Source organism: Crocodylus siamensis, chromosome 1, assembly GCF_052110815.1.
Source record: "Crocodylus siamensis isolate JL-2025a chromosome 1, ASM5211081v1, whole genome shotgun sequence".
In the NCBI taxonomy this organism is placed as follows: Eukaryota; Metazoa; Chordata; order Crocodylia; family Crocodylidae; genus Crocodylus; species Crocodylus siamensis.
Genome location: NC_143395.1, coordinates 143,184,992 through 143,203,185, shown reverse-complemented (window position 1 = coordinate 143,203,185; position 18,194 = coordinate 143,184,992). Strand labels below are relative to the sequence as shown.

General features: G+C 38.4%; 1 protein-coding gene across 1 annotated transcript in view; it reads right to left on the bottom strand.

Annotated features, from left to right (window-relative positions):
* Positions 1-8,458: 8,458 nt before the first annotated feature.
* The window catches only part of RYR2 (ryanodine receptor 2), an 830,495-nt gene continuing 820,759 nt past the window's right edge, over positions 8,459-18,194 (bottom strand). The window contains exons 100-103 of the mRNA XM_090044772.1: positions 16,441-16,505; positions 15,546-15,646; positions 13,916-13,967; positions 8,459-10,856 (exon numbers count right to left, since the gene is read on the bottom strand). Coding sequence (XP_089900898.1) covers positions 10,761-10,856; positions 13,916-13,967; positions 15,546-15,646; positions 16,441-16,505 — 314 coding nt within the window. The 3' untranslated portion in view covers positions 8,459-10,760. The remainder of the gene's footprint in view (positions 10,857-13,915; positions 13,968-15,545; positions 15,647-16,440; positions 16,506-18,194) is intronic.

Sequence of the window (18,194 nt, the reverse complement as noted above, 5' to 3'; positions counted from 1 at the left end):
GGAATATGGCAGTTGCCTGCTGTATGTTCTAATCATACCATCAGCACATTTCATAGTCACTAATGGAGCCTCTCTTTTCATTAATTTAACAGAAAGGATCATATAGAATAAATAAAATTATACTACTGAAGAATCCAATGAGTTGTCAGCATTGAGAAAATAACTTCCAACAATCCTTCGTCTCATGAATTTTACTTACTTCTCCTTATACAAAGTATTCTAAACTATCTTAAAACAGTAATGGTAATCTGCAGTCTGCTACTAAGGGACATGGCCAGCAATCTAGTCAAAAGAACAAAAATGGTCAATTATCATCCTTTCCCTTGTATTGAAAAACCTGGGGAAAATATTCCGTTAGAGCTGGCCAAGTTCAGTCTGGTGAAGATACTGTACCACATGATGGAGTAAAATTGTATTGGATCCCCCCAGTAAAGCCAGCAGACAACAGCTGTGTTACTTTCATTGAGACTTGGGCTACAAACACAAGCTGTAAAAATAAGAATGTTTACGGCTTTCCTTCAGAAGCAAGGAGATTGCATTCTCCATAAATCGCTTCAATTGAATAATTTCTTTAGAGACAACTAAAGTAGGTCATGGATCTATTTTTCTCTAACACATCCGCAATACGGGTTCTCAGGGTCGGTATTTCATGCAAGTTGCATAATAATTTTAAGTTTTTTGTTATTTTTCTATGTGCCTTAAACTGAATTAAGCAATGCATCTATGACCTTCTGATAACATTCTACACAATATTCATTTAGGACCAGGAACAGATCAACAAGGAATCAACATTCATGAATGTTAACTGACTCTGCTACGTGTCTTATTGGAATGAGATTTTCATAAACACTACGATGCATACTTTATCTGTAACATGTTCAGGACATTTCTTCACAGCTTTCAGTAATCAACCCATTTTCTCTTTGTAAGTTTTATTTCTACAAAAAAAAACTTATGGCTGTCTTTTCCATTATTGTTGCTTAAAAATGGCATGTGGGAAAAACTACAATAACTAATTTCATGACTAGAATAAAGGGTATAAAACATCACAGCAATATCAATATTTATTAAGTGCTGTAGTCACACTTTACTGCGTTAGGTATTTTCTGAGTCCAATCTGAATATATGGATTTCATGCCTGGATAGATTGGGTCAATGTTGTAAATGAAAAGCCCTTTTTTGGTAAGACCATTTTAGATGAACTACATCTTCTTGTCAGCAGCAAGTGATTAACAAGAATCCACTATTTTCATGCAGTGGTGCATTTATATTAACCCATGGAAACGAGAGAACAATAAAATATGCATTAAGAAAAAGACTCCCATGATAGAGTTCTTTAAATAATGCTTCAGGAAGTCCTTTGAAGATATAACATCCTCTCACCATTTCTTCATGTCTTATACACCTTCTGTTAATATTTTCAAGAGTAAGTCATCCCCTTGAAGGGGAAGACATTACTATATTGCCTAAATTAAAAGGTGTTTTTTGTCACTTAGAGGAAAACAATCTGGTACATGAACTGTAAAGGAAACTACTGAATTCTCTGTTGTGCTAAAACTCCTTTATGCTAATGTAAGTTATGGTAAATGAGGGTCCAAAAACAGCTCCATGGAAAAGCTCCCCTGCAGTCCTTGGAATTGCAGCTGTTTTGGAAGAGAAAGAAGATTTATCCTAATGGAAAAGGTGCCTGAAGTCTCTTCTGTGAAGCAACTGCAAAGGGGCTCTCAAAACCCCCTCCCCTCTGGCACTCAGCAACACGTCTCCACTCACCTGCCCTGACTCTCCTGCATGGTTTGCACAGGGCATAAATCTTGATGGTTACAATTCTGCACTTTTTTAGTCCTGTGTTGCATGTCAAAATCACTTTTTTTTGCAGATAGTCAAAAGAAAAATGGAGGAGATTTTGGGGGTTTTTTTGTTCTGAAACAGACCAGAAAGACCTAAGCCATATGCTTGCACCTTACTAGAGGCAGAACTGTACTAGCACTTCTGAATAGGCCAGTTATAACGAAGTTTATACAGAAAAATGACCAGCTTTCATAAGTGGTCAGAAACATTGATGTTTTGCCCCTTCAGAGAATAAGGAAAAGTTCTGTTTTATTAACTATATTAACAACTCCCAACCCTCTCCACCAAAATCCTGGTCCCTTCTCGCTATACAATTTTAAAATGCCATTACTGCTTGTTCACATGCAGTAGCTTTCTTGTTTTTTTCCCCCCTGGTTACTCAACAGTCCCATTCCTGCAGTGTAGCAATTAAGTACTCCTCTGAGCCATAAACAAATTAATGACTTACAGATCTCTAGAGACAGCATAGCGCTACTCTGAAAATGTTTATAGAATTGGCAGTTTGTATATTTGTGTTTACAGCATATCAATTATTTCCATATCAGGTAATTGTTTAAAGGTAAAAGGTCATCTTTTACGCTAAAAAAGTAATATTTATTATTATCTGGACATCAACCTAAGTTCTTAAAGTTAATAGGTTGTTTCATTTTTGCACTTCATTCCTATTACTGATATAGGCTGAATTCAGCCTTCAGCTACACCCAAGGAGGCCACTGTCTTCTAACTATCCTATTGATGCCACTTGTGAAAACTAATGCCTTCTACAGAGGAGCTGTTGGTCTCTGGATAAAAATATAAAAAAGTATCATATCCTATACTGCTAATTTGCAAAACTTAATTTTTCTTTGTCACTTAGATCTAATGAAAAAAAGAGAAGGTAGTTGAGTGCAGCAGACTCAGACATACTCAAGCAGCAGCTCTACAAAATGAGAGATGGTCAACTACTGAACTCGGAGAGATGGATGACTTGAGCTTTTAGGTAAGGATGTGCCAGTATGTCCTCTAAAAAGTAGTTCTTAAAAGAGTAGCTTCTTAAATTGCTGATTAGATGTTAGGAAAAGTAGCAACAGAGGGAATCAATACCTCTATTTCAATATGTTTGAGCTGCCGTAGGTACTCAGACAGGGCAAATTCATTTACATGATTTAGTCAAAGAGACTAAAAGATTATTAAATAATTTGTTCCGTAAAATAAAACCAACCAAGCAAGAAAAAGAAACTACACCTTATATATGAACTCCAGGTAGGATTTTACATTCCTGTTTTGAATACAGGTGGCAAGGTAGATTAGGTAGATTTGCACCTTATAGACTAACCAAAGTAGACATATAACACAAGCTTTCATGAGCTGAAACTCGCTTCATCAGATACTGTGAAAGGAGCTTCAGTCCACAAAAGCTTGTTACACACACGTGTGTGTGCATATGTTGTGTGTACTTGTGTGACTGTTTATACACTATATATATATTGCCATATATATGTGGTGCATCTACACATGCGACTAAGGTGCAATGATAAACTCTGGTGCAGTTTGTACCAGAATCAGCTGCTCCCAGGCACAACATCTATACGTATGTCTGGGACCACAGCAATTTGAGCTGACACAGAGCAGCCCCAGGATGGCAGGGGCCCCTGGGGGTCAGCTCCAGGCTCCAATGGCAGCGTCAGGCAGCAGAGGGGCTGGCTAAGGCATGAAGGTGCTGAAGTGCAGGGCTAGGTAGTAGGCAGGCCTCCCACTTTAGCACCCTCATGTCCCAGCTAGCTCCTGTCACCATCTACATGTGCATTTCAGTGGAGTTAAATACTCCACCATAAGCTAGTACCATCTCTATCTTATGGCGCAGTTCATTAATTTACTGCAGCCTAATACTAGTGTACATATAGATGGTGACACTTTACTGCAGAGCTAATTATTCAACTCCGCAGTAAAGCACACATGCAGATGCACCCATAGAAAGAGAGAGAGAGAGAGAGAAAGAGTTTATATGTAGATAGATATATGTCTATATCTAAATTGGTTATAAGGTGCAAATGTACTGTGCCTTATCCTTGACTGAGTAACACAACTAACTATGTCATTCTGCTCTTAAATACAGGAGACACCCAGGTAGTTTATTTGGGAAACCATTAATCTAAACCCATAAAAAATTCTGGTTTAATCTCAGAATTCAGAAATATTTCTTTTCATCTTCTCTGGTAAATGAAAGGCTGACTTACTTCCATAGATGCATGAAAAATTATATTTAGTGAGATGGAAGAGTTGATTCCCATGATCGAGTTGCAATCTGTTTCGAGAGAGAACCAGTTTGAACTTTCATAGCCATACACAACACAAACAAAGCTAACTATAAAAATGTGGAAGTTTTAATCAGAATTGAAAGACAAGCACTTTTTCTAAGACTCTTGAGTCTGTATCTGCTCAGATGATAAAGAGGAAATGCTGAACAGTATTGTTCCCCTGTTACCTTGTCCTCTTGCCTGGCTACTGTCTTCTATTTACATCGTAAGTAAGCCTTAGGACAGGGACTCTCTATGTTTATACAGCAACTAGTCCAGTTGGTCTGAATTCATAATTTGATCTCTTATGCTCTACTCCTCCTCTTCCATTAATACATAAAGCAAGCAAACAAATAAACAAATATGAAACTATTTTAATCTTGAATATGTAAGCTATCTGCTACTGCAGTTAATTAAAGATCTTGCCTTTACAGGAAGAAGCTACCATTTTGTTAATGCATGACTTTGTGAGAGATTGTTCCCTTGTACAATTTTCAACCATAGTCCAGTCTCCAAATATCTACCCACTGGTTCTCAAAATGTTTCATTGTGCACGCCACAACAGAAGTCCCAGCACAGTCAATTCAGATGTGAAACTGCTCAAGAGAACTAATTCTACAAATCAGTGGGGCTAAGTGAATGGATCTGTAAGACAAGATCTGGGTGACAGAGTAAGGTCCAAGAGTAGAACTTATCCTGAATTTGTGAGGCTGAGACCTTCCTTGTCATGTATGCAATTAGAAAAACAAAAGAAAAATATCATTTATTTTGACAGGAGCAAAACTCGTTATATGTTCAGGGCCTTACTCTATGCATGCAATGCCCAATGTACCAGGGAACATCTTGCACCCTAATAATCTCTCATATTGTTTTCTTCCCTCCATTTATTTTGCTACCTCAACATTTTCCACATTCTAATTCTCCCTCTGGTTTTCCTAAATTCTCCAACAGTTAGTTCAATTTGTGCTGCTGCAATCCGATTTTAACGGTAGTGTGAAAAAGAATAATTAAGCTCTTTAATCAGAACCTTTCATTCAATTTACATTTTCAGACTTCACAATCCAGCACTATTTGCTCACTTTTTCCTTAAATGGTTCTCAAAGCCCTCACAGCTTAATATATTCCTAGCAGACGTGCTTTCTCAAGTAACTGCAGACCCTGGGAGGTATCCACTTTGGACCAACACAATAATGCAATCTACCTCAAAAAAATTAGTGCTGGGAGTCACAGAGTCAACGGACTGGAAGGGACCTGTAAGATCATCAAGTCCGGTCCCCTGACATAGGCAGGAGGTTAAAGAGCTCAAGCTAGTTCAACGAGGCGTTTATCCAGCCTCTTTAACACCTCCAGCCTCTTTAACACCTCCAAGGATGCCGACTGCACCACTTCTGCCGGGAGTGTGTTCCAGCTTCTAGTTACCCCTATGGAGAAGAAGTTCTTCCTTATATCCAGCCTAAATCTTCTCTCTGTTAGTAGTTATAGTAGGCATTAATTAGGCCTGAATTGCTTGTTGTTTGTGTCTATGTTTATGCACGTGTATGTGTTTGGATGTTTACTTTGGGGGAAAAAAAGACTCATTTGTCAAATGTTTTTGGCTCAGTTCTTCCTATCCATAGACCACCTGGCCTTATGACCCCCCCAGAATTTGTAAATGTTGACAGAACCATGATGGTATTGGTATGTACAATACTCTTGTAGTACCAAACTTTGCAAGTTGTTTTAACCCCTGAAGCCCTGGGTGCCCTTCATTCAGCAGAAATGGTTTAGCTGCCACAGATCTTCAGCACCTGTGGAGAAAAGGCCTTTGTACATGTACTCATGCCTTTTTTCCTGCAACAAAACTCTATACAAATAAATAAATAGAAGTAAACAACAACAGGGACTACAAAGAAAGATGTTAAACCTAGAAAGTCAGAGAGAGGAGATAGCAAGGTAGCTATGGGTGTTGTTAGATGTTACCTTTCACATGTGCTAAATGCTCTCAAGATGGAAATGTCTGCATAATAAGGCAAAAAATGTTAGCTAAGTGGGATATAAGCATCTCAGAGTTATGCCTCTTTGGGTGAGGACTATTTCCAGCTAGTATCACAGAGCTCACCTTGTAATAATATTGGTCTGCCCCATGGGGACAATAGAGCAACTTGTGGTCCTCCAGCATCCCCAGCCACTCCCCTCATGTATTGGCCCAGACTGACACAGCTGGGCAGCTGCAAGGGATCCAATGAGCAGGCAGCTGCAGGAGAGCCAGGGGGAAAGGGGGGAGGATGGGGAGCCATGGAGCTGGCAGCTGTGGGGGAAACTCAGGAGTCATGAGACAGCTGAGGAGCTGGGCATCTGAGGGGTAGACTTGGCAGCTCCTACCCACGTCCCTGCTAGGAGCAAGTCAGAGAAGGTACTAACCCTTAATGTGTTAATAGCACATTCATACTTTAAAACCTCATAACAGAGTTATGATGTGTCTGTGTAATGTCTGACAACACCCTATGAGTTTGTTGTGGAGCTGTAAAGCAAGGGAGTATTACCCTTGGAAGTATCTGTTAAGGAAAACATGCAATCATACAGTAAGAAATAATCTTCATAATGTTAGCTCTGGTATGACTTCCTCTGGATTATGATATGCAAGCTTTCTTTCTTATTTAGGATAATTACAGAAAAACAAAAGAAAATACATAGGGAGCCAGAAGAGTGGTTTGCCTTTCAGAGGTCCCAGGCAAATTTTCAGTAACAGGACTCTGCTCTTTACTAGGCAACCATCCTAATATGGTTAGGATCCATACTAATAATTCATCCAGGACCCCTGGGGTCCTTGCACAGTTTACACCAAACTTATGCCAGTTCATAAGGAAACAATAAAAATGTACAAAAAAACAGTGGCTAAGACAATCAGCCCTAGGTCAAATGAGGTGTCTTTTTAGTCATGAGGATCTAGCAAAGGAGTTCTAATTCCAACAACTGACTTAGATGTACAACCGATTTAATTAGCAAATAAATACTCCCTACCCTCAGAAATGCAGGGTGCTGTTTCTTGACACAGAACACCAAACATTAATTTGTACAGCATTTATCTTAGCTAAGGAGCATAATACAGATAAGTGGTTAGCTGTCTTAATTTGAAGTCAGTCAGATGCAGCTGACAAAGTATTGTATTGCCTATGAACACTCATGCCTCTCTGCCTAGACAAGATACACTACAACCTAGAAAACATAAGACTGGAAAATGATCATAGCCTACACATTGTAGTGTAAATATAGAAATTATTCACCATATCAGTAGACAACAGGATTTGTTACTACAGAAGGAATAACTGACGCAAGAATAGTTATGTTGCATTCTTTTACAACACTGCCGCTTCAAAAGCTTGTCCAAAACTCTAAGAAACCCATTTTTGGAGAGAAATAGCTTGTTACAAACCACTGAAGATAGCTTTCCCTTATTCCTTGTATTAAGGCACAATACAGTACACAGCACTGGCTTCGTACATTCCCACCCCTTTCCTGCTTTTGACAGACTTGCTTGAAGAATATCTTTCTTGAAAAACAGCATCAGAACTAGTATGACTTACCAGAAATTCACAATTAAAACATGAAAACATAACACTTAGGTATCTTGTTTTCCCAATCTCAGCTTTATAAAAGTTTTGAGTGAAAAATTTAGGGTCCCAGTGGTAAGTTGTATGCTCATATTTTGATTAATGGAGCAGGGGCCATAGATAGAGTTCAAGGGATTTGCACACACATGCCACAGCTTCTACATGGAAGGTACCTTCGCCCAGTCACTGAAATACTTCTCAGCTGCCCTAGTGCTACTGGATCCTGGTCCTGCTTTGCCCCTCCCTGCTTTGGTAATATATATCCATCCTTGGCTATTCTAAATGAAGTGATCTTCATTTAGAAGCAAGCAGAGGCATCTGCCTCTGTAAAGGTAGTGTCTGGATTCATTCGATAAGTGGAGGCTTTTATAATTAAAAGAGAAAACACTTGTACCATTCATCAGATGTCCATCAGGGAGAAAACTTTTCTGGCCACATCCAAATGAGGAACGGCATACGCTTGCAGCAGCACAAATTTGTGCTGCTTTGTACCACAGCCCATGACCCTACACAAGCCCTTTGCTGCAGGCCATACCCAGCTCTTCTTGGCTCCTGGCCGAGCTCCCCATGCTGTGGAGAGGGGCTGGCTGGGGCACATGGTGCTCCAGTGTTGGGCTAGCCAGCAGGCAGCCCCCACTCTAAAGCACCCTGTGCCCCAAGCAGCTGGGAAGCAGCAGGTGGAGCACCCCATTTCTGCAGGCTGCAGAGCCCCCAAGCTGTGGCACACTGCACCCCAGCCAGCTGCAGAGCAGGGCACATTTTAATTTGCAGCATGGGACATGTTCTAATGTTTGCTGCATGTAGCTTGTGGTGCCGCAAACTGCACTTGCCTGCATATCTGGATGTTAATATTGTTTCACGCACATTGAGTACTACAGACTCTTGGATTCAAACAGAGAATACTACAGCAGCTGTGTGATGTGGAAAGTGAAAATTAAGTAGACACAAATGGTGTTCATATGTCTGTCTGCAAAGCTCACATTAATGTTCATCTGAACCATTTTTTAAAACAAACACTTCGATGATCTTTGAAAATAATTAAGCACCGTTACCTAACACTTGTATGTAAACTCTGAAATAACAAACTAGTACTTGTAGATGGTAGAGGTGATAGTGAAGAAACCTTGTCTGGTAATGTCACATGTTGATATCTAATATGGAATTCACATTCCAAAAGTTATTCTTAATCAAAATTAGTCTTAGAAAAAATAATTATAGTAAACATTACTGTATAGGGTCCTGTTAAGAAGAGATGAACTGAAGCCTAGATTCCGAATACCGCAATTCTTGAGGAATCAATATCCAAACTCAGATCCAAAGTCTTCTGTGAACAGAACTGCCCAAACCAGAATCCAAAGTTCAAATCACAGGTTCAAACAGTACATGGGAAAACAAACAAACCCCACAACAAAAAAATCAAACAGACCTGGAAGCAAATTTCAGAATGGCACACACATTTATATTCTGTTAGAAACCGAAAGCCTGAACCTGAAAAAACCTCAAAGGTTGGGAGACATTGAGATATATTAAAAAAAAGAAAAAAGAACTCCTTCTTCCTCTACCTGGACTTTCTCTTGTTATAAATAACAACACTGTATTAATAAAGAGAAGGATTGCTTCACTACTTCTTTTCTATAACTGAATATTCCTAAAGATACTAGTTCGCTTTTATAACCAGATGAAGCTTTGGGCTACAAGTAAAAAATGGAGACAGGAAGCTACACAGAACAGAGGAAAATAACAGTGGCAACATGAAGAGAACAAAGTAATCCTGTTAACCAGAGTGGGTAAATTAAATTAGGGATTAATTGGTAGACTCAGTAAGAAAGGGCTCAAATGCTAGCAAAATCACCTTGCTTCCATTCTGAATCTCTCTTTTTATTTGTAAGACTGGCATTACAATTGAAAAGGACTCAAAATGGAGTGATATATACATCATTGGTGTTTCATGATGCAACTGATGGAATCCCTGAATGGATATTGCTTCAGCTTTGATTAAAAAAATGGTCTAACAAGAAAATCTTTAACTTCACTATTGATCACAGGTGGCAAAAATGAAGGAAAGAGAAAAGGAAAGGAAATCAAAACTACGGTCAAGTTCATAACATATACATTGTTGGCTGATGACACTGGTTCCAAATGTACAATAAAGCCCACAACACTTTATTACTATGAATATATTTGTGAATGTTTTTTTCTCATGTTGATCAACTTGCTTCTGAAGGTTGTTTTTCTTTTTTGTTTTAAACTTGCATAATAAACATGCAATGAAACATTTCTTTTTAAAGTGTTTTTTTTTTGCAGTCGTCTTGTTGTCATACAAAGATTTCATAAAGTTGCAGTGTTGCATCAGAGCATTACCAAAATAAGAGCGAGAGCTAAAGAGGAAGGTAAATGTGAAGTTAACGTGATGAGAATAACCTACTCTTGTCCTGAGACACTCCAGTCTTATTAAAAAGGTGTGCACAGTCAAACCCCTTCCTCCCAAACCTACTAAAACACAAAATAACTTGGAAGAAAAGGGAGGACAGAAAGAAAAAATAAGATGTCATCATGCACTCATCTTCTGCATAGCTCAACCCACATATAGTAAGGCACTATTTCCCCACAACTTAGTGTCCACAACAATCTTTTACAGTGCTCTGTGAACTATATAGTTCCTTCCAGAATGATGAAATAAACAGATTGAATGAGTGTCGCTACCACGTGACCCCATGTGTGATCTTATAGTCAAGGGTGTCTTCTGGCAGTTTTGGAAATAAACCATCTCAAGTCTCTTTGTGTATGTGTGTGCATGTTATGCATGGGGATTTTTTTAATGTTTTTTTTTTTTTCCAGAGTTTCTGTTTTAAATTGTCATTGTTCTTTACTCCCGTGTTCTCAAAGCATATACACAAAAAACTAAAAGCACAGTCAAATCATTGAGAAGAGAGCATTGGTGCTCCAAAAAGCACACAGCTTCTGTGATTTAAGAAGTCTGCTAAACATTCCCAAAGGAGTTGGAAAATGCACGGATGTATTTTCAAGTGCACATCCTCATCTGTTCTCAGTTGAGCTGGTCTTCATACTGTTTTCGGAAGCAATCGCCAGCAGGGAAAAACTCCCAGCACCGTTCTTGATACATTTTCCATACATAGGATTCCTGCAAGAACCAGAGATTTAAATAATTAATCTCATTCAATGAGAGCGCATTAGGCATGTTTCAGCTTTTAAAGGAATCTAATAGCTGCTCCACTGTTCTGATTCAATTCTTATTGATTTGCTGTGTATCAACCTGCAAGTGGTAAAGTACACTAATAACTTCATCCATCTTGGATGACACTTTTACGTTTCTATCTCCTGACTGAAATATATAAATATGTGCAAATATATGCTAATGAGTAATTAAAAGGGATTCCTGAAACAGCTCAGAGAAATCATCAATAAAGACTAAAATATTTGCTTGCTATTTCATGTCTAAGAACACCTTAAATCTCCATTTTAGCTGGATGCAACACATCATAGATAAAGACTAGCTTTTTCATGGTCTTTGAAGGAATATTAGGTAAATTTCTGTATCATCCATTTCAAAACATGCCTATGTGATATTCAGAAAAGAAAATAATGTAAGTTTTTGGTATAACCCATAGATGAGAGTAGTCTTCTTAAGAAGGCTTTTCATCTTGGCAGTTTTGTTCATTTGTTCAGATTATGGCACAATGAGAACATATCAGATTGTTGCTTTCTTAGTAGCAATGTTTCATGTAAGTTTTTAAACCTGTAAGTTGCATCCAGGTCTCATACTAAAGTGTACTTAAAAATTTGTGATTAATTAAATGTAGAGTATGATGTATATAGAAAAAGACATATTCATCCCAATTCAAGAGTTATCAGCTACTCTCAGATAGATTTTTCAGGTGTAGGTAGATTTACCATTTTATGACTCTAGAGGATGCACATCAATGTAGTTTTGTCATTTTCAGTTCATTCATTAAATAGTTCAGGAAAAAAAAATCTCCTTCTGAGAAGCTTTGAAGAAGTTAAGGCAGACTTTGTGATATCCTGCCAAGGGGCAGAACTGCCCAGTTACATGTCTGTTCAAAACACTACACGTTGTTTCTTTAGATTTATATTAGGAGAGTGGTTAGCAGAGTGGGTCTGTTGGTCAGATCTGAGCCTGATCTGGCATGCCTGGGATCAGCCTTAGTGCCATAAAGCTAATCATGGGCATGGCCCTGCCCTGGATTAGGCCTGCCATCTCAGTCCCTCATGTACTGGGTTGGGTCCCACTATCCCAGCCCCGTCCCTGCATCTGTGGAATTGGGCCCTGCCACCTCAGCCCTGATGCTGTGCATGTCAGATTGGGCTCCGCCACTCCAGCCCAGCCCTGCACATACTGGATCAGGCCCCGTCACCTCACCCCTCCTCAATACCCATGCAAGGCCATATTATCTAGTCTGTGAAGCTTGGAAATATGCCAGAGGAGTCCCAGTGCTGATTGCCGCTGTTTGCCCCATCAGATTTCCAGAACTTTGGGGAAATCCACTGTCTGAATAACACAGCTACATGGACTGGATATGGCCCGTGGGCTGGGGATTGAGTACCCCTGCATTAGGACATTGAGAAAAATGACTTATGCGATTCATAGATGCTAGGATTGGAAGGAGCCTCAACAGATCATCGAGTCCAACCCACTGCCTAGGCAGGAAAAAGTGCTGGGGTCAGATGACCCCAGCCAGATGCCTATCCAGCCTTCATGTGACATGAAGTATTACAATGGCTTTTATTTAATCTGCTATAATCTATGAAAGTGATTGTAAAAAAAGGACAAAGATAATTGTATCTAAATGATTCATAGAAGAAAAAAATGTTGGCTATTGACTTTGACATTTGTTGGTATACTTTGCTCTTGAATCCTCAACCTAGATTTTATACAGTAACAGTCAGTCTCAATGTACTCTATATCTGAGGCTGTAGCTAATGAGATGAGGGTGGTTTCTCTCTATAAAACACTGTGAGACTTTTGGTTTCAGTGAGTAAGTTAAAGGAGAAGTAGTAAGAACAGTTAATGTGCAGGAAAAAGTTTGGGGCCTGTTTTATGTCTATTTTCTAAAATCAGCAAATTGGTACTCAGATCTTCCCTGCTATCTTTAAGCCATGATACTTAGAAGATGCCTACAAATAATCCAGAAATAGTCCACCTTTACATTAGCATTTTAATGCATTTACAAATGCATGAAAAACAACAACTTCACAAAAGTTATGGTTATTTATTCCTTTTTTAGTTGTTCTCAATTTTATGTGGTAAATACAAAAAAGCGCTTAGTTATATATGAAACTTTAAGCTGAATAAAAAAAAAACAGTGCCTCGATAATGCCCTGCTACATTGCCCCAGTGTTTTATTTGGTTCTTGATGCAAGAATAACTTTATGAGTTGGTGTAACCTAGGACCTTCATGAATTTATCACAAGCAGCTGGTTTGAACAGTCAGTGATCACTGGTATGCAGTATGCTCTAATCTCTAATCATGGATTATTCTGCCAGGGGAATTTCCAACCAGCCACTTATGTCAGTTATATGTCTCTGGGTTGCATTGCCATTGCAGTGAGTACATGACTCAGTTTCATGGCCCACAAACATGAGCAAAATCCATGAAGCCATATATTCTCCTGTTTTAAAAGATAATTTACTGTCCAAGGGGTCTATTCTCCACCTGAGGGATACTGGTTACACCAATGAATCACTGTATTCATTTTATATAATGCACTGCATATTTTCAAGGGTGACTCCTCTGCCTGTGAATAATATACTAAAATCCAAATGATAATATTTAATTGTAGAAAATCCCTACAGGATCAGGAATATTCAATAGCTCAGAGTGATCTTGGTTCCCTTTCATTTAAATGAAAACCATGCATAACTTCCTAGACTGAAATAAATACCAGTAGTTACACTCTAGCTTCAGTAATTGCAGTGGGTTAGTGCACATGATAAGTAATGCCTAGCAATGATGCAAACACAAATGCGGTATTATTTTTACATGATATCAATTAAAAATTATGAAAACAAGAGTTAATCTTAGTCTGGTTTGTAAAGGACAAAATGATTATTCAGATATAGCAAAACATAAAATTGAGTAGTTTTATCTATAGACATTTTCATAAAGCCAGCTTTAAGACTGCAAGATACTGATCAGAACCAGGTTTACAGTGCTTACTTACCTGTCCCGTGTGCTCTGTTTCATCTTTGTTAATGAGATACATCAGAAAAAACCTACAAAACAAAGAGAAGCTTGTCAGAAGCAAAGCATGTGGGAATATAAAGGCAACATGGACAGACAGATGGATGTTTACCTTTACATTTCATAGGGTAATAAGAATTCTGCTAATACATGTTAAACAATGTTTCATATACAATATTTATATATACACAAAAACTAAACAGAGTCTCTAGATAAATTGACTGAAACACTATAAGAGACTCATTATGGTTTCATAAATCCATCTTGCAGCTGAAATGCTTTCCCAATGCCCTTGGCAGAAGTATTATAGCTACAAACATTTTCTTGCCTCAGACAAGTAAATTGGGTCTAATTGTAGACACTAGGATTGGCAAAGAGTCATTAGGATTTCTTCCATGAGTAAAGGCATTACTAAAAATGTTAAGGGTAGTGGATATTTTCTTAGACCTTGTCTAGGAAAACAGGCAATACTAATGATAAAGATATAATAGCAAAGACAAATCAAAGAGAGTCCAGTAAAGGGCAAGGAAAATGGTTAGGGGGGTAGGGGACACGGTGTATAATTTCCAAGACTTTTTAAAAACAAAACAGAAACAGCTGAAATTCCTTCACCTGAAACTATATTGGCAGCTACATAAGTCATAAGCAGGGTTGGAAACTTTAAAGCAATGGCATAACCCCAGCCATTTGACTTAGCAGAGTAACTGAGAGTAGCAGTAGGTGCTCATTCCCTGTGTGGACAAACACTAGAGAAGACAGACACTTTACCAGAAGATTTCATAGATTTTTGCTGCTGGCAGTGAAATAAGGACACTTGAAGATCTTGGATTCAGAAACTGGGCTGCTTCCCTGACTCTAGAGAGCATTGTGGTCAAGTGTTGTTGACCTGTCTGCCTCTCTTCATCCAAAAAATGACCCTTAATGTCCCTATCCATTTTAGCGTGTCTCTTTCCTCCCTAGCTCCTTATTCTGGACTTCATCTGGACTCCATCTCAGCCCTATTTCCTTACTCAGACAACCCCCTCTCCCCCCATCCAGGCTCCTAGTTCCATTCTTTCTACCTCTCAGTTCCTTGTCTTAGGGGTGCTCTTGCTCAAAAGTCCTAGTCTACTTCCACATCCCTATAGCCATGTAGACTGGGTTATATATTCGTTCCACTTTTGCTATGAAATAAAGTAAATTTACTCCATAGTAAATATAAATAGTTTATAAAACTATTATAAATCTTCTTGCTTTCAGGTCCTATATTCAACACCACAGTCAAAAAATAGCTAAAAGTTGCAATTTCATGGAAAGTCATACTCATACCCTGCTACTCTGGCCTGAATTATGTTCAGTGCATATAGAACTTTGAAAATTTAGCTACCAAACTCTAACAAGTCTCTGATGTTCATGTATGAACTGAGATTTTTCAAAGCCATGGAGCTTGGTAAGATTTAGTTACATTTTCCTGGGAATAGAATACAACCTTGACACAATTGTGATCAAATGCCAAATTGCAAGCCTTTGCTTAATTGCTGTTCCTCCCTTGTATTATTGACCTGGCACATTAATTGTGGGGGATGATGGAGGTCATGAATTACAAAAGAATTAGTGATTATTGTACTTACAGATAGTTGGCCAAGTTGTGCTCCTGTAGCGTGTGTGTTTCAAAGCCATGCGGCACTGTATCAAAGTAGTCATTTCCTATCCCACAAATAAAGCATTTGGTCTAAAAAATACAATAGAAAATACTCATGTAGCTTCTTTGAGAAAATCCAGGAAGCATCCAGTAAATTACTTGGAGATTCCAATACAGCATGTAGAACAAAAAGCTTTTCCTTTAAGGACCGAGACCAGAAAACACAGCCAAATACTTTGAATGGATATTTAATTGCTGTCACAATCACTTTGAGCTGTTTGTTAAAAAATCTTTGGCACCAATAACTGAATGAGAACACATCAGGAGAAAGAATGGCATGAATTAATCAAAGCTGAAAAGCAATTTTTCCTTCCTGTGCTCTGAATGTAGGGGTCAATATAGTCCATAACAATCTGTACCTCAATGGTAGTTAAGTTTACCCAACTGAAATTGAATATGCTCTCAGTTGAGATTACACAACACAGCAGGTACTTGATACCTTCCAGAATTCTGACAGTCACATTTAAATAAGAAAAGAGAAAACCTCAAGGTACAGCATACTTTCACCTAGGTTCTACAAAAAATATATACCTAAGGTTTAAAAAAAAAAAATCAATCAGTCAAGAATAAAATGAAAGCCCATTGCAGTGGATCAAACTCTTAGTTCTATTTGTGTGGTTTCATGAGTTACAAATGAGAGCAAAATTCTGCTCACTGCTTTGCACAACAATACACCTTTTATAGTACTGCAAATCGCATCCTCTCCCATCAGCTTAAAAACTATTATCCCCTGCATGGTTCACATTTTGATAATACTTTCACGTAGCTAATATTTTTCTGTAAGTGCCTTACAGCTCAGCAACAAGGAGGTTATAACTTCTTACCTCCATGTCTTCTTTAACTTGCTCTTGTTGGTCTCTCAACTCCCCAAAAGCATCAATTATTAAACCTGGTGTTTGAATAAAAATGAGACTTAGCATTCATGGGTAAAACTGTAAGGAAACCCTAAAAGTTGAGGCAGATTTCTGACAATATAAAATCAACTGAGTTCCATGCAGAGCTAGTACATAAATGCATTTAACTGATTAGAAGAGACAAAGTGAGTACTTGAAACCTGGCTGACAACAATCTCTGATTTTGTACAATGTATTTTCAGCAGGTTCTTGGACAAGTGATTTCCTGTTTTAGGTATAAGAGACTTAGCTTTGACTATTGTATGGCAGGTTAAAGTAGGCCAACATTTATGCAGCAATGGGGCTATTAATACTAAGCATTATACTAGTATACATTTGCAGTGTTTGCAGATTTATTGTATGAATGCTACAGAAAGAACTATGGGCTATGTGCATGTTGTTATCCACATGTGTGTCATTTAATAATGGAGTGTCATTAACAGCACTCCATGGAAATCATGGACCATTTTTTTTTTTATTACTTTTTTTTACAGAGACAGGAAAAAGAAGAGGAAATAAAAGCTGCACTAAGGTCAGAGACCAAGATTACAAAATTAAATGTTGGACTCTTTTAAGTCAGCACTAATTCTACTGCTGAATTTTACCTGCTAAAATTAGGTAAAAGCAAGATGTATATTGTACCTGACTTTTAGAATAAAGGCCTTTCAACTACCTCCGATGTCATACAAAGGGATTTCAGCTAAACATTTTAAAATTAATTTAGAAATCAACAGCCAGACAGTGCAGATGATAGAGCACAGAGTTAAAGCTTCAATCTCAGCAAGCTAGCTCTCATCCATACCTTGTTATTCTACAGGCATTAAGTAGTCAACTGGACAGCTCAGTTAGTAAGCAGACAATGTGATACTGGGTACTATATTACTATCAGCCTTAACAGCAATGCCTCTATCCTAAAATCCACCTACTTTGGCATATCCTTAGATTAATACTCAAGGATTCCAAATGAATCATATGCATCTTCTCTTTTTTGATTTAGGTTAGCATTTACAAGAAGGCAATAGTGAACATTATGGCATGGACACGCATAGCACTTATAATGGTCTAAATTCAGTTTAAATCAGAAGAAGATGGATAAACAGGCCTGCTAAACTGGTTTAAATCTGACTGGAATTATTCAAAAGTATACCTGGAAAATCAAGTACTATTTTGAACTAGTTCAGTGTTGTGTATGATGCATGGATTTTAGTTCTTTTAGTTCTTGGACACAGTGGTGACCCACCACTTTAGAGCAGACTCAATTAATCAAGTCTGCTCCACACAGGAGCTGACATGCACTGCACCGCTTGTAGTTGTATAAGCAGTGAAATGTGCGTCAGCATGAAGAAACAGCATGAAGAAAACAGCACATTTGAACTAAAGCACCTCCAAGATGTTTTAGTTCAAAAGCACACCACTGCCAATTTCTTTGTGCTGACACACATTTTGCTGTTTATACAATTGCAAGCATTACAGCAGTGGGCACTTTTCGAAGCAGCCAGTGCTGTGCCACTTGCATGTGTAAAAATGCCTCAAGTGTTCTCAGACATAGACCCAGTTGGTCCTCCAGGCATCCCACACTGCATTACTCTTCCTCCCCCCACAAACATGCTGCTGCAACTGGCCACTCTGGTATATAGCCATAATGCCCCCTCCCCTTCCCCCCACCCCTGCATTTATTCCCTTTT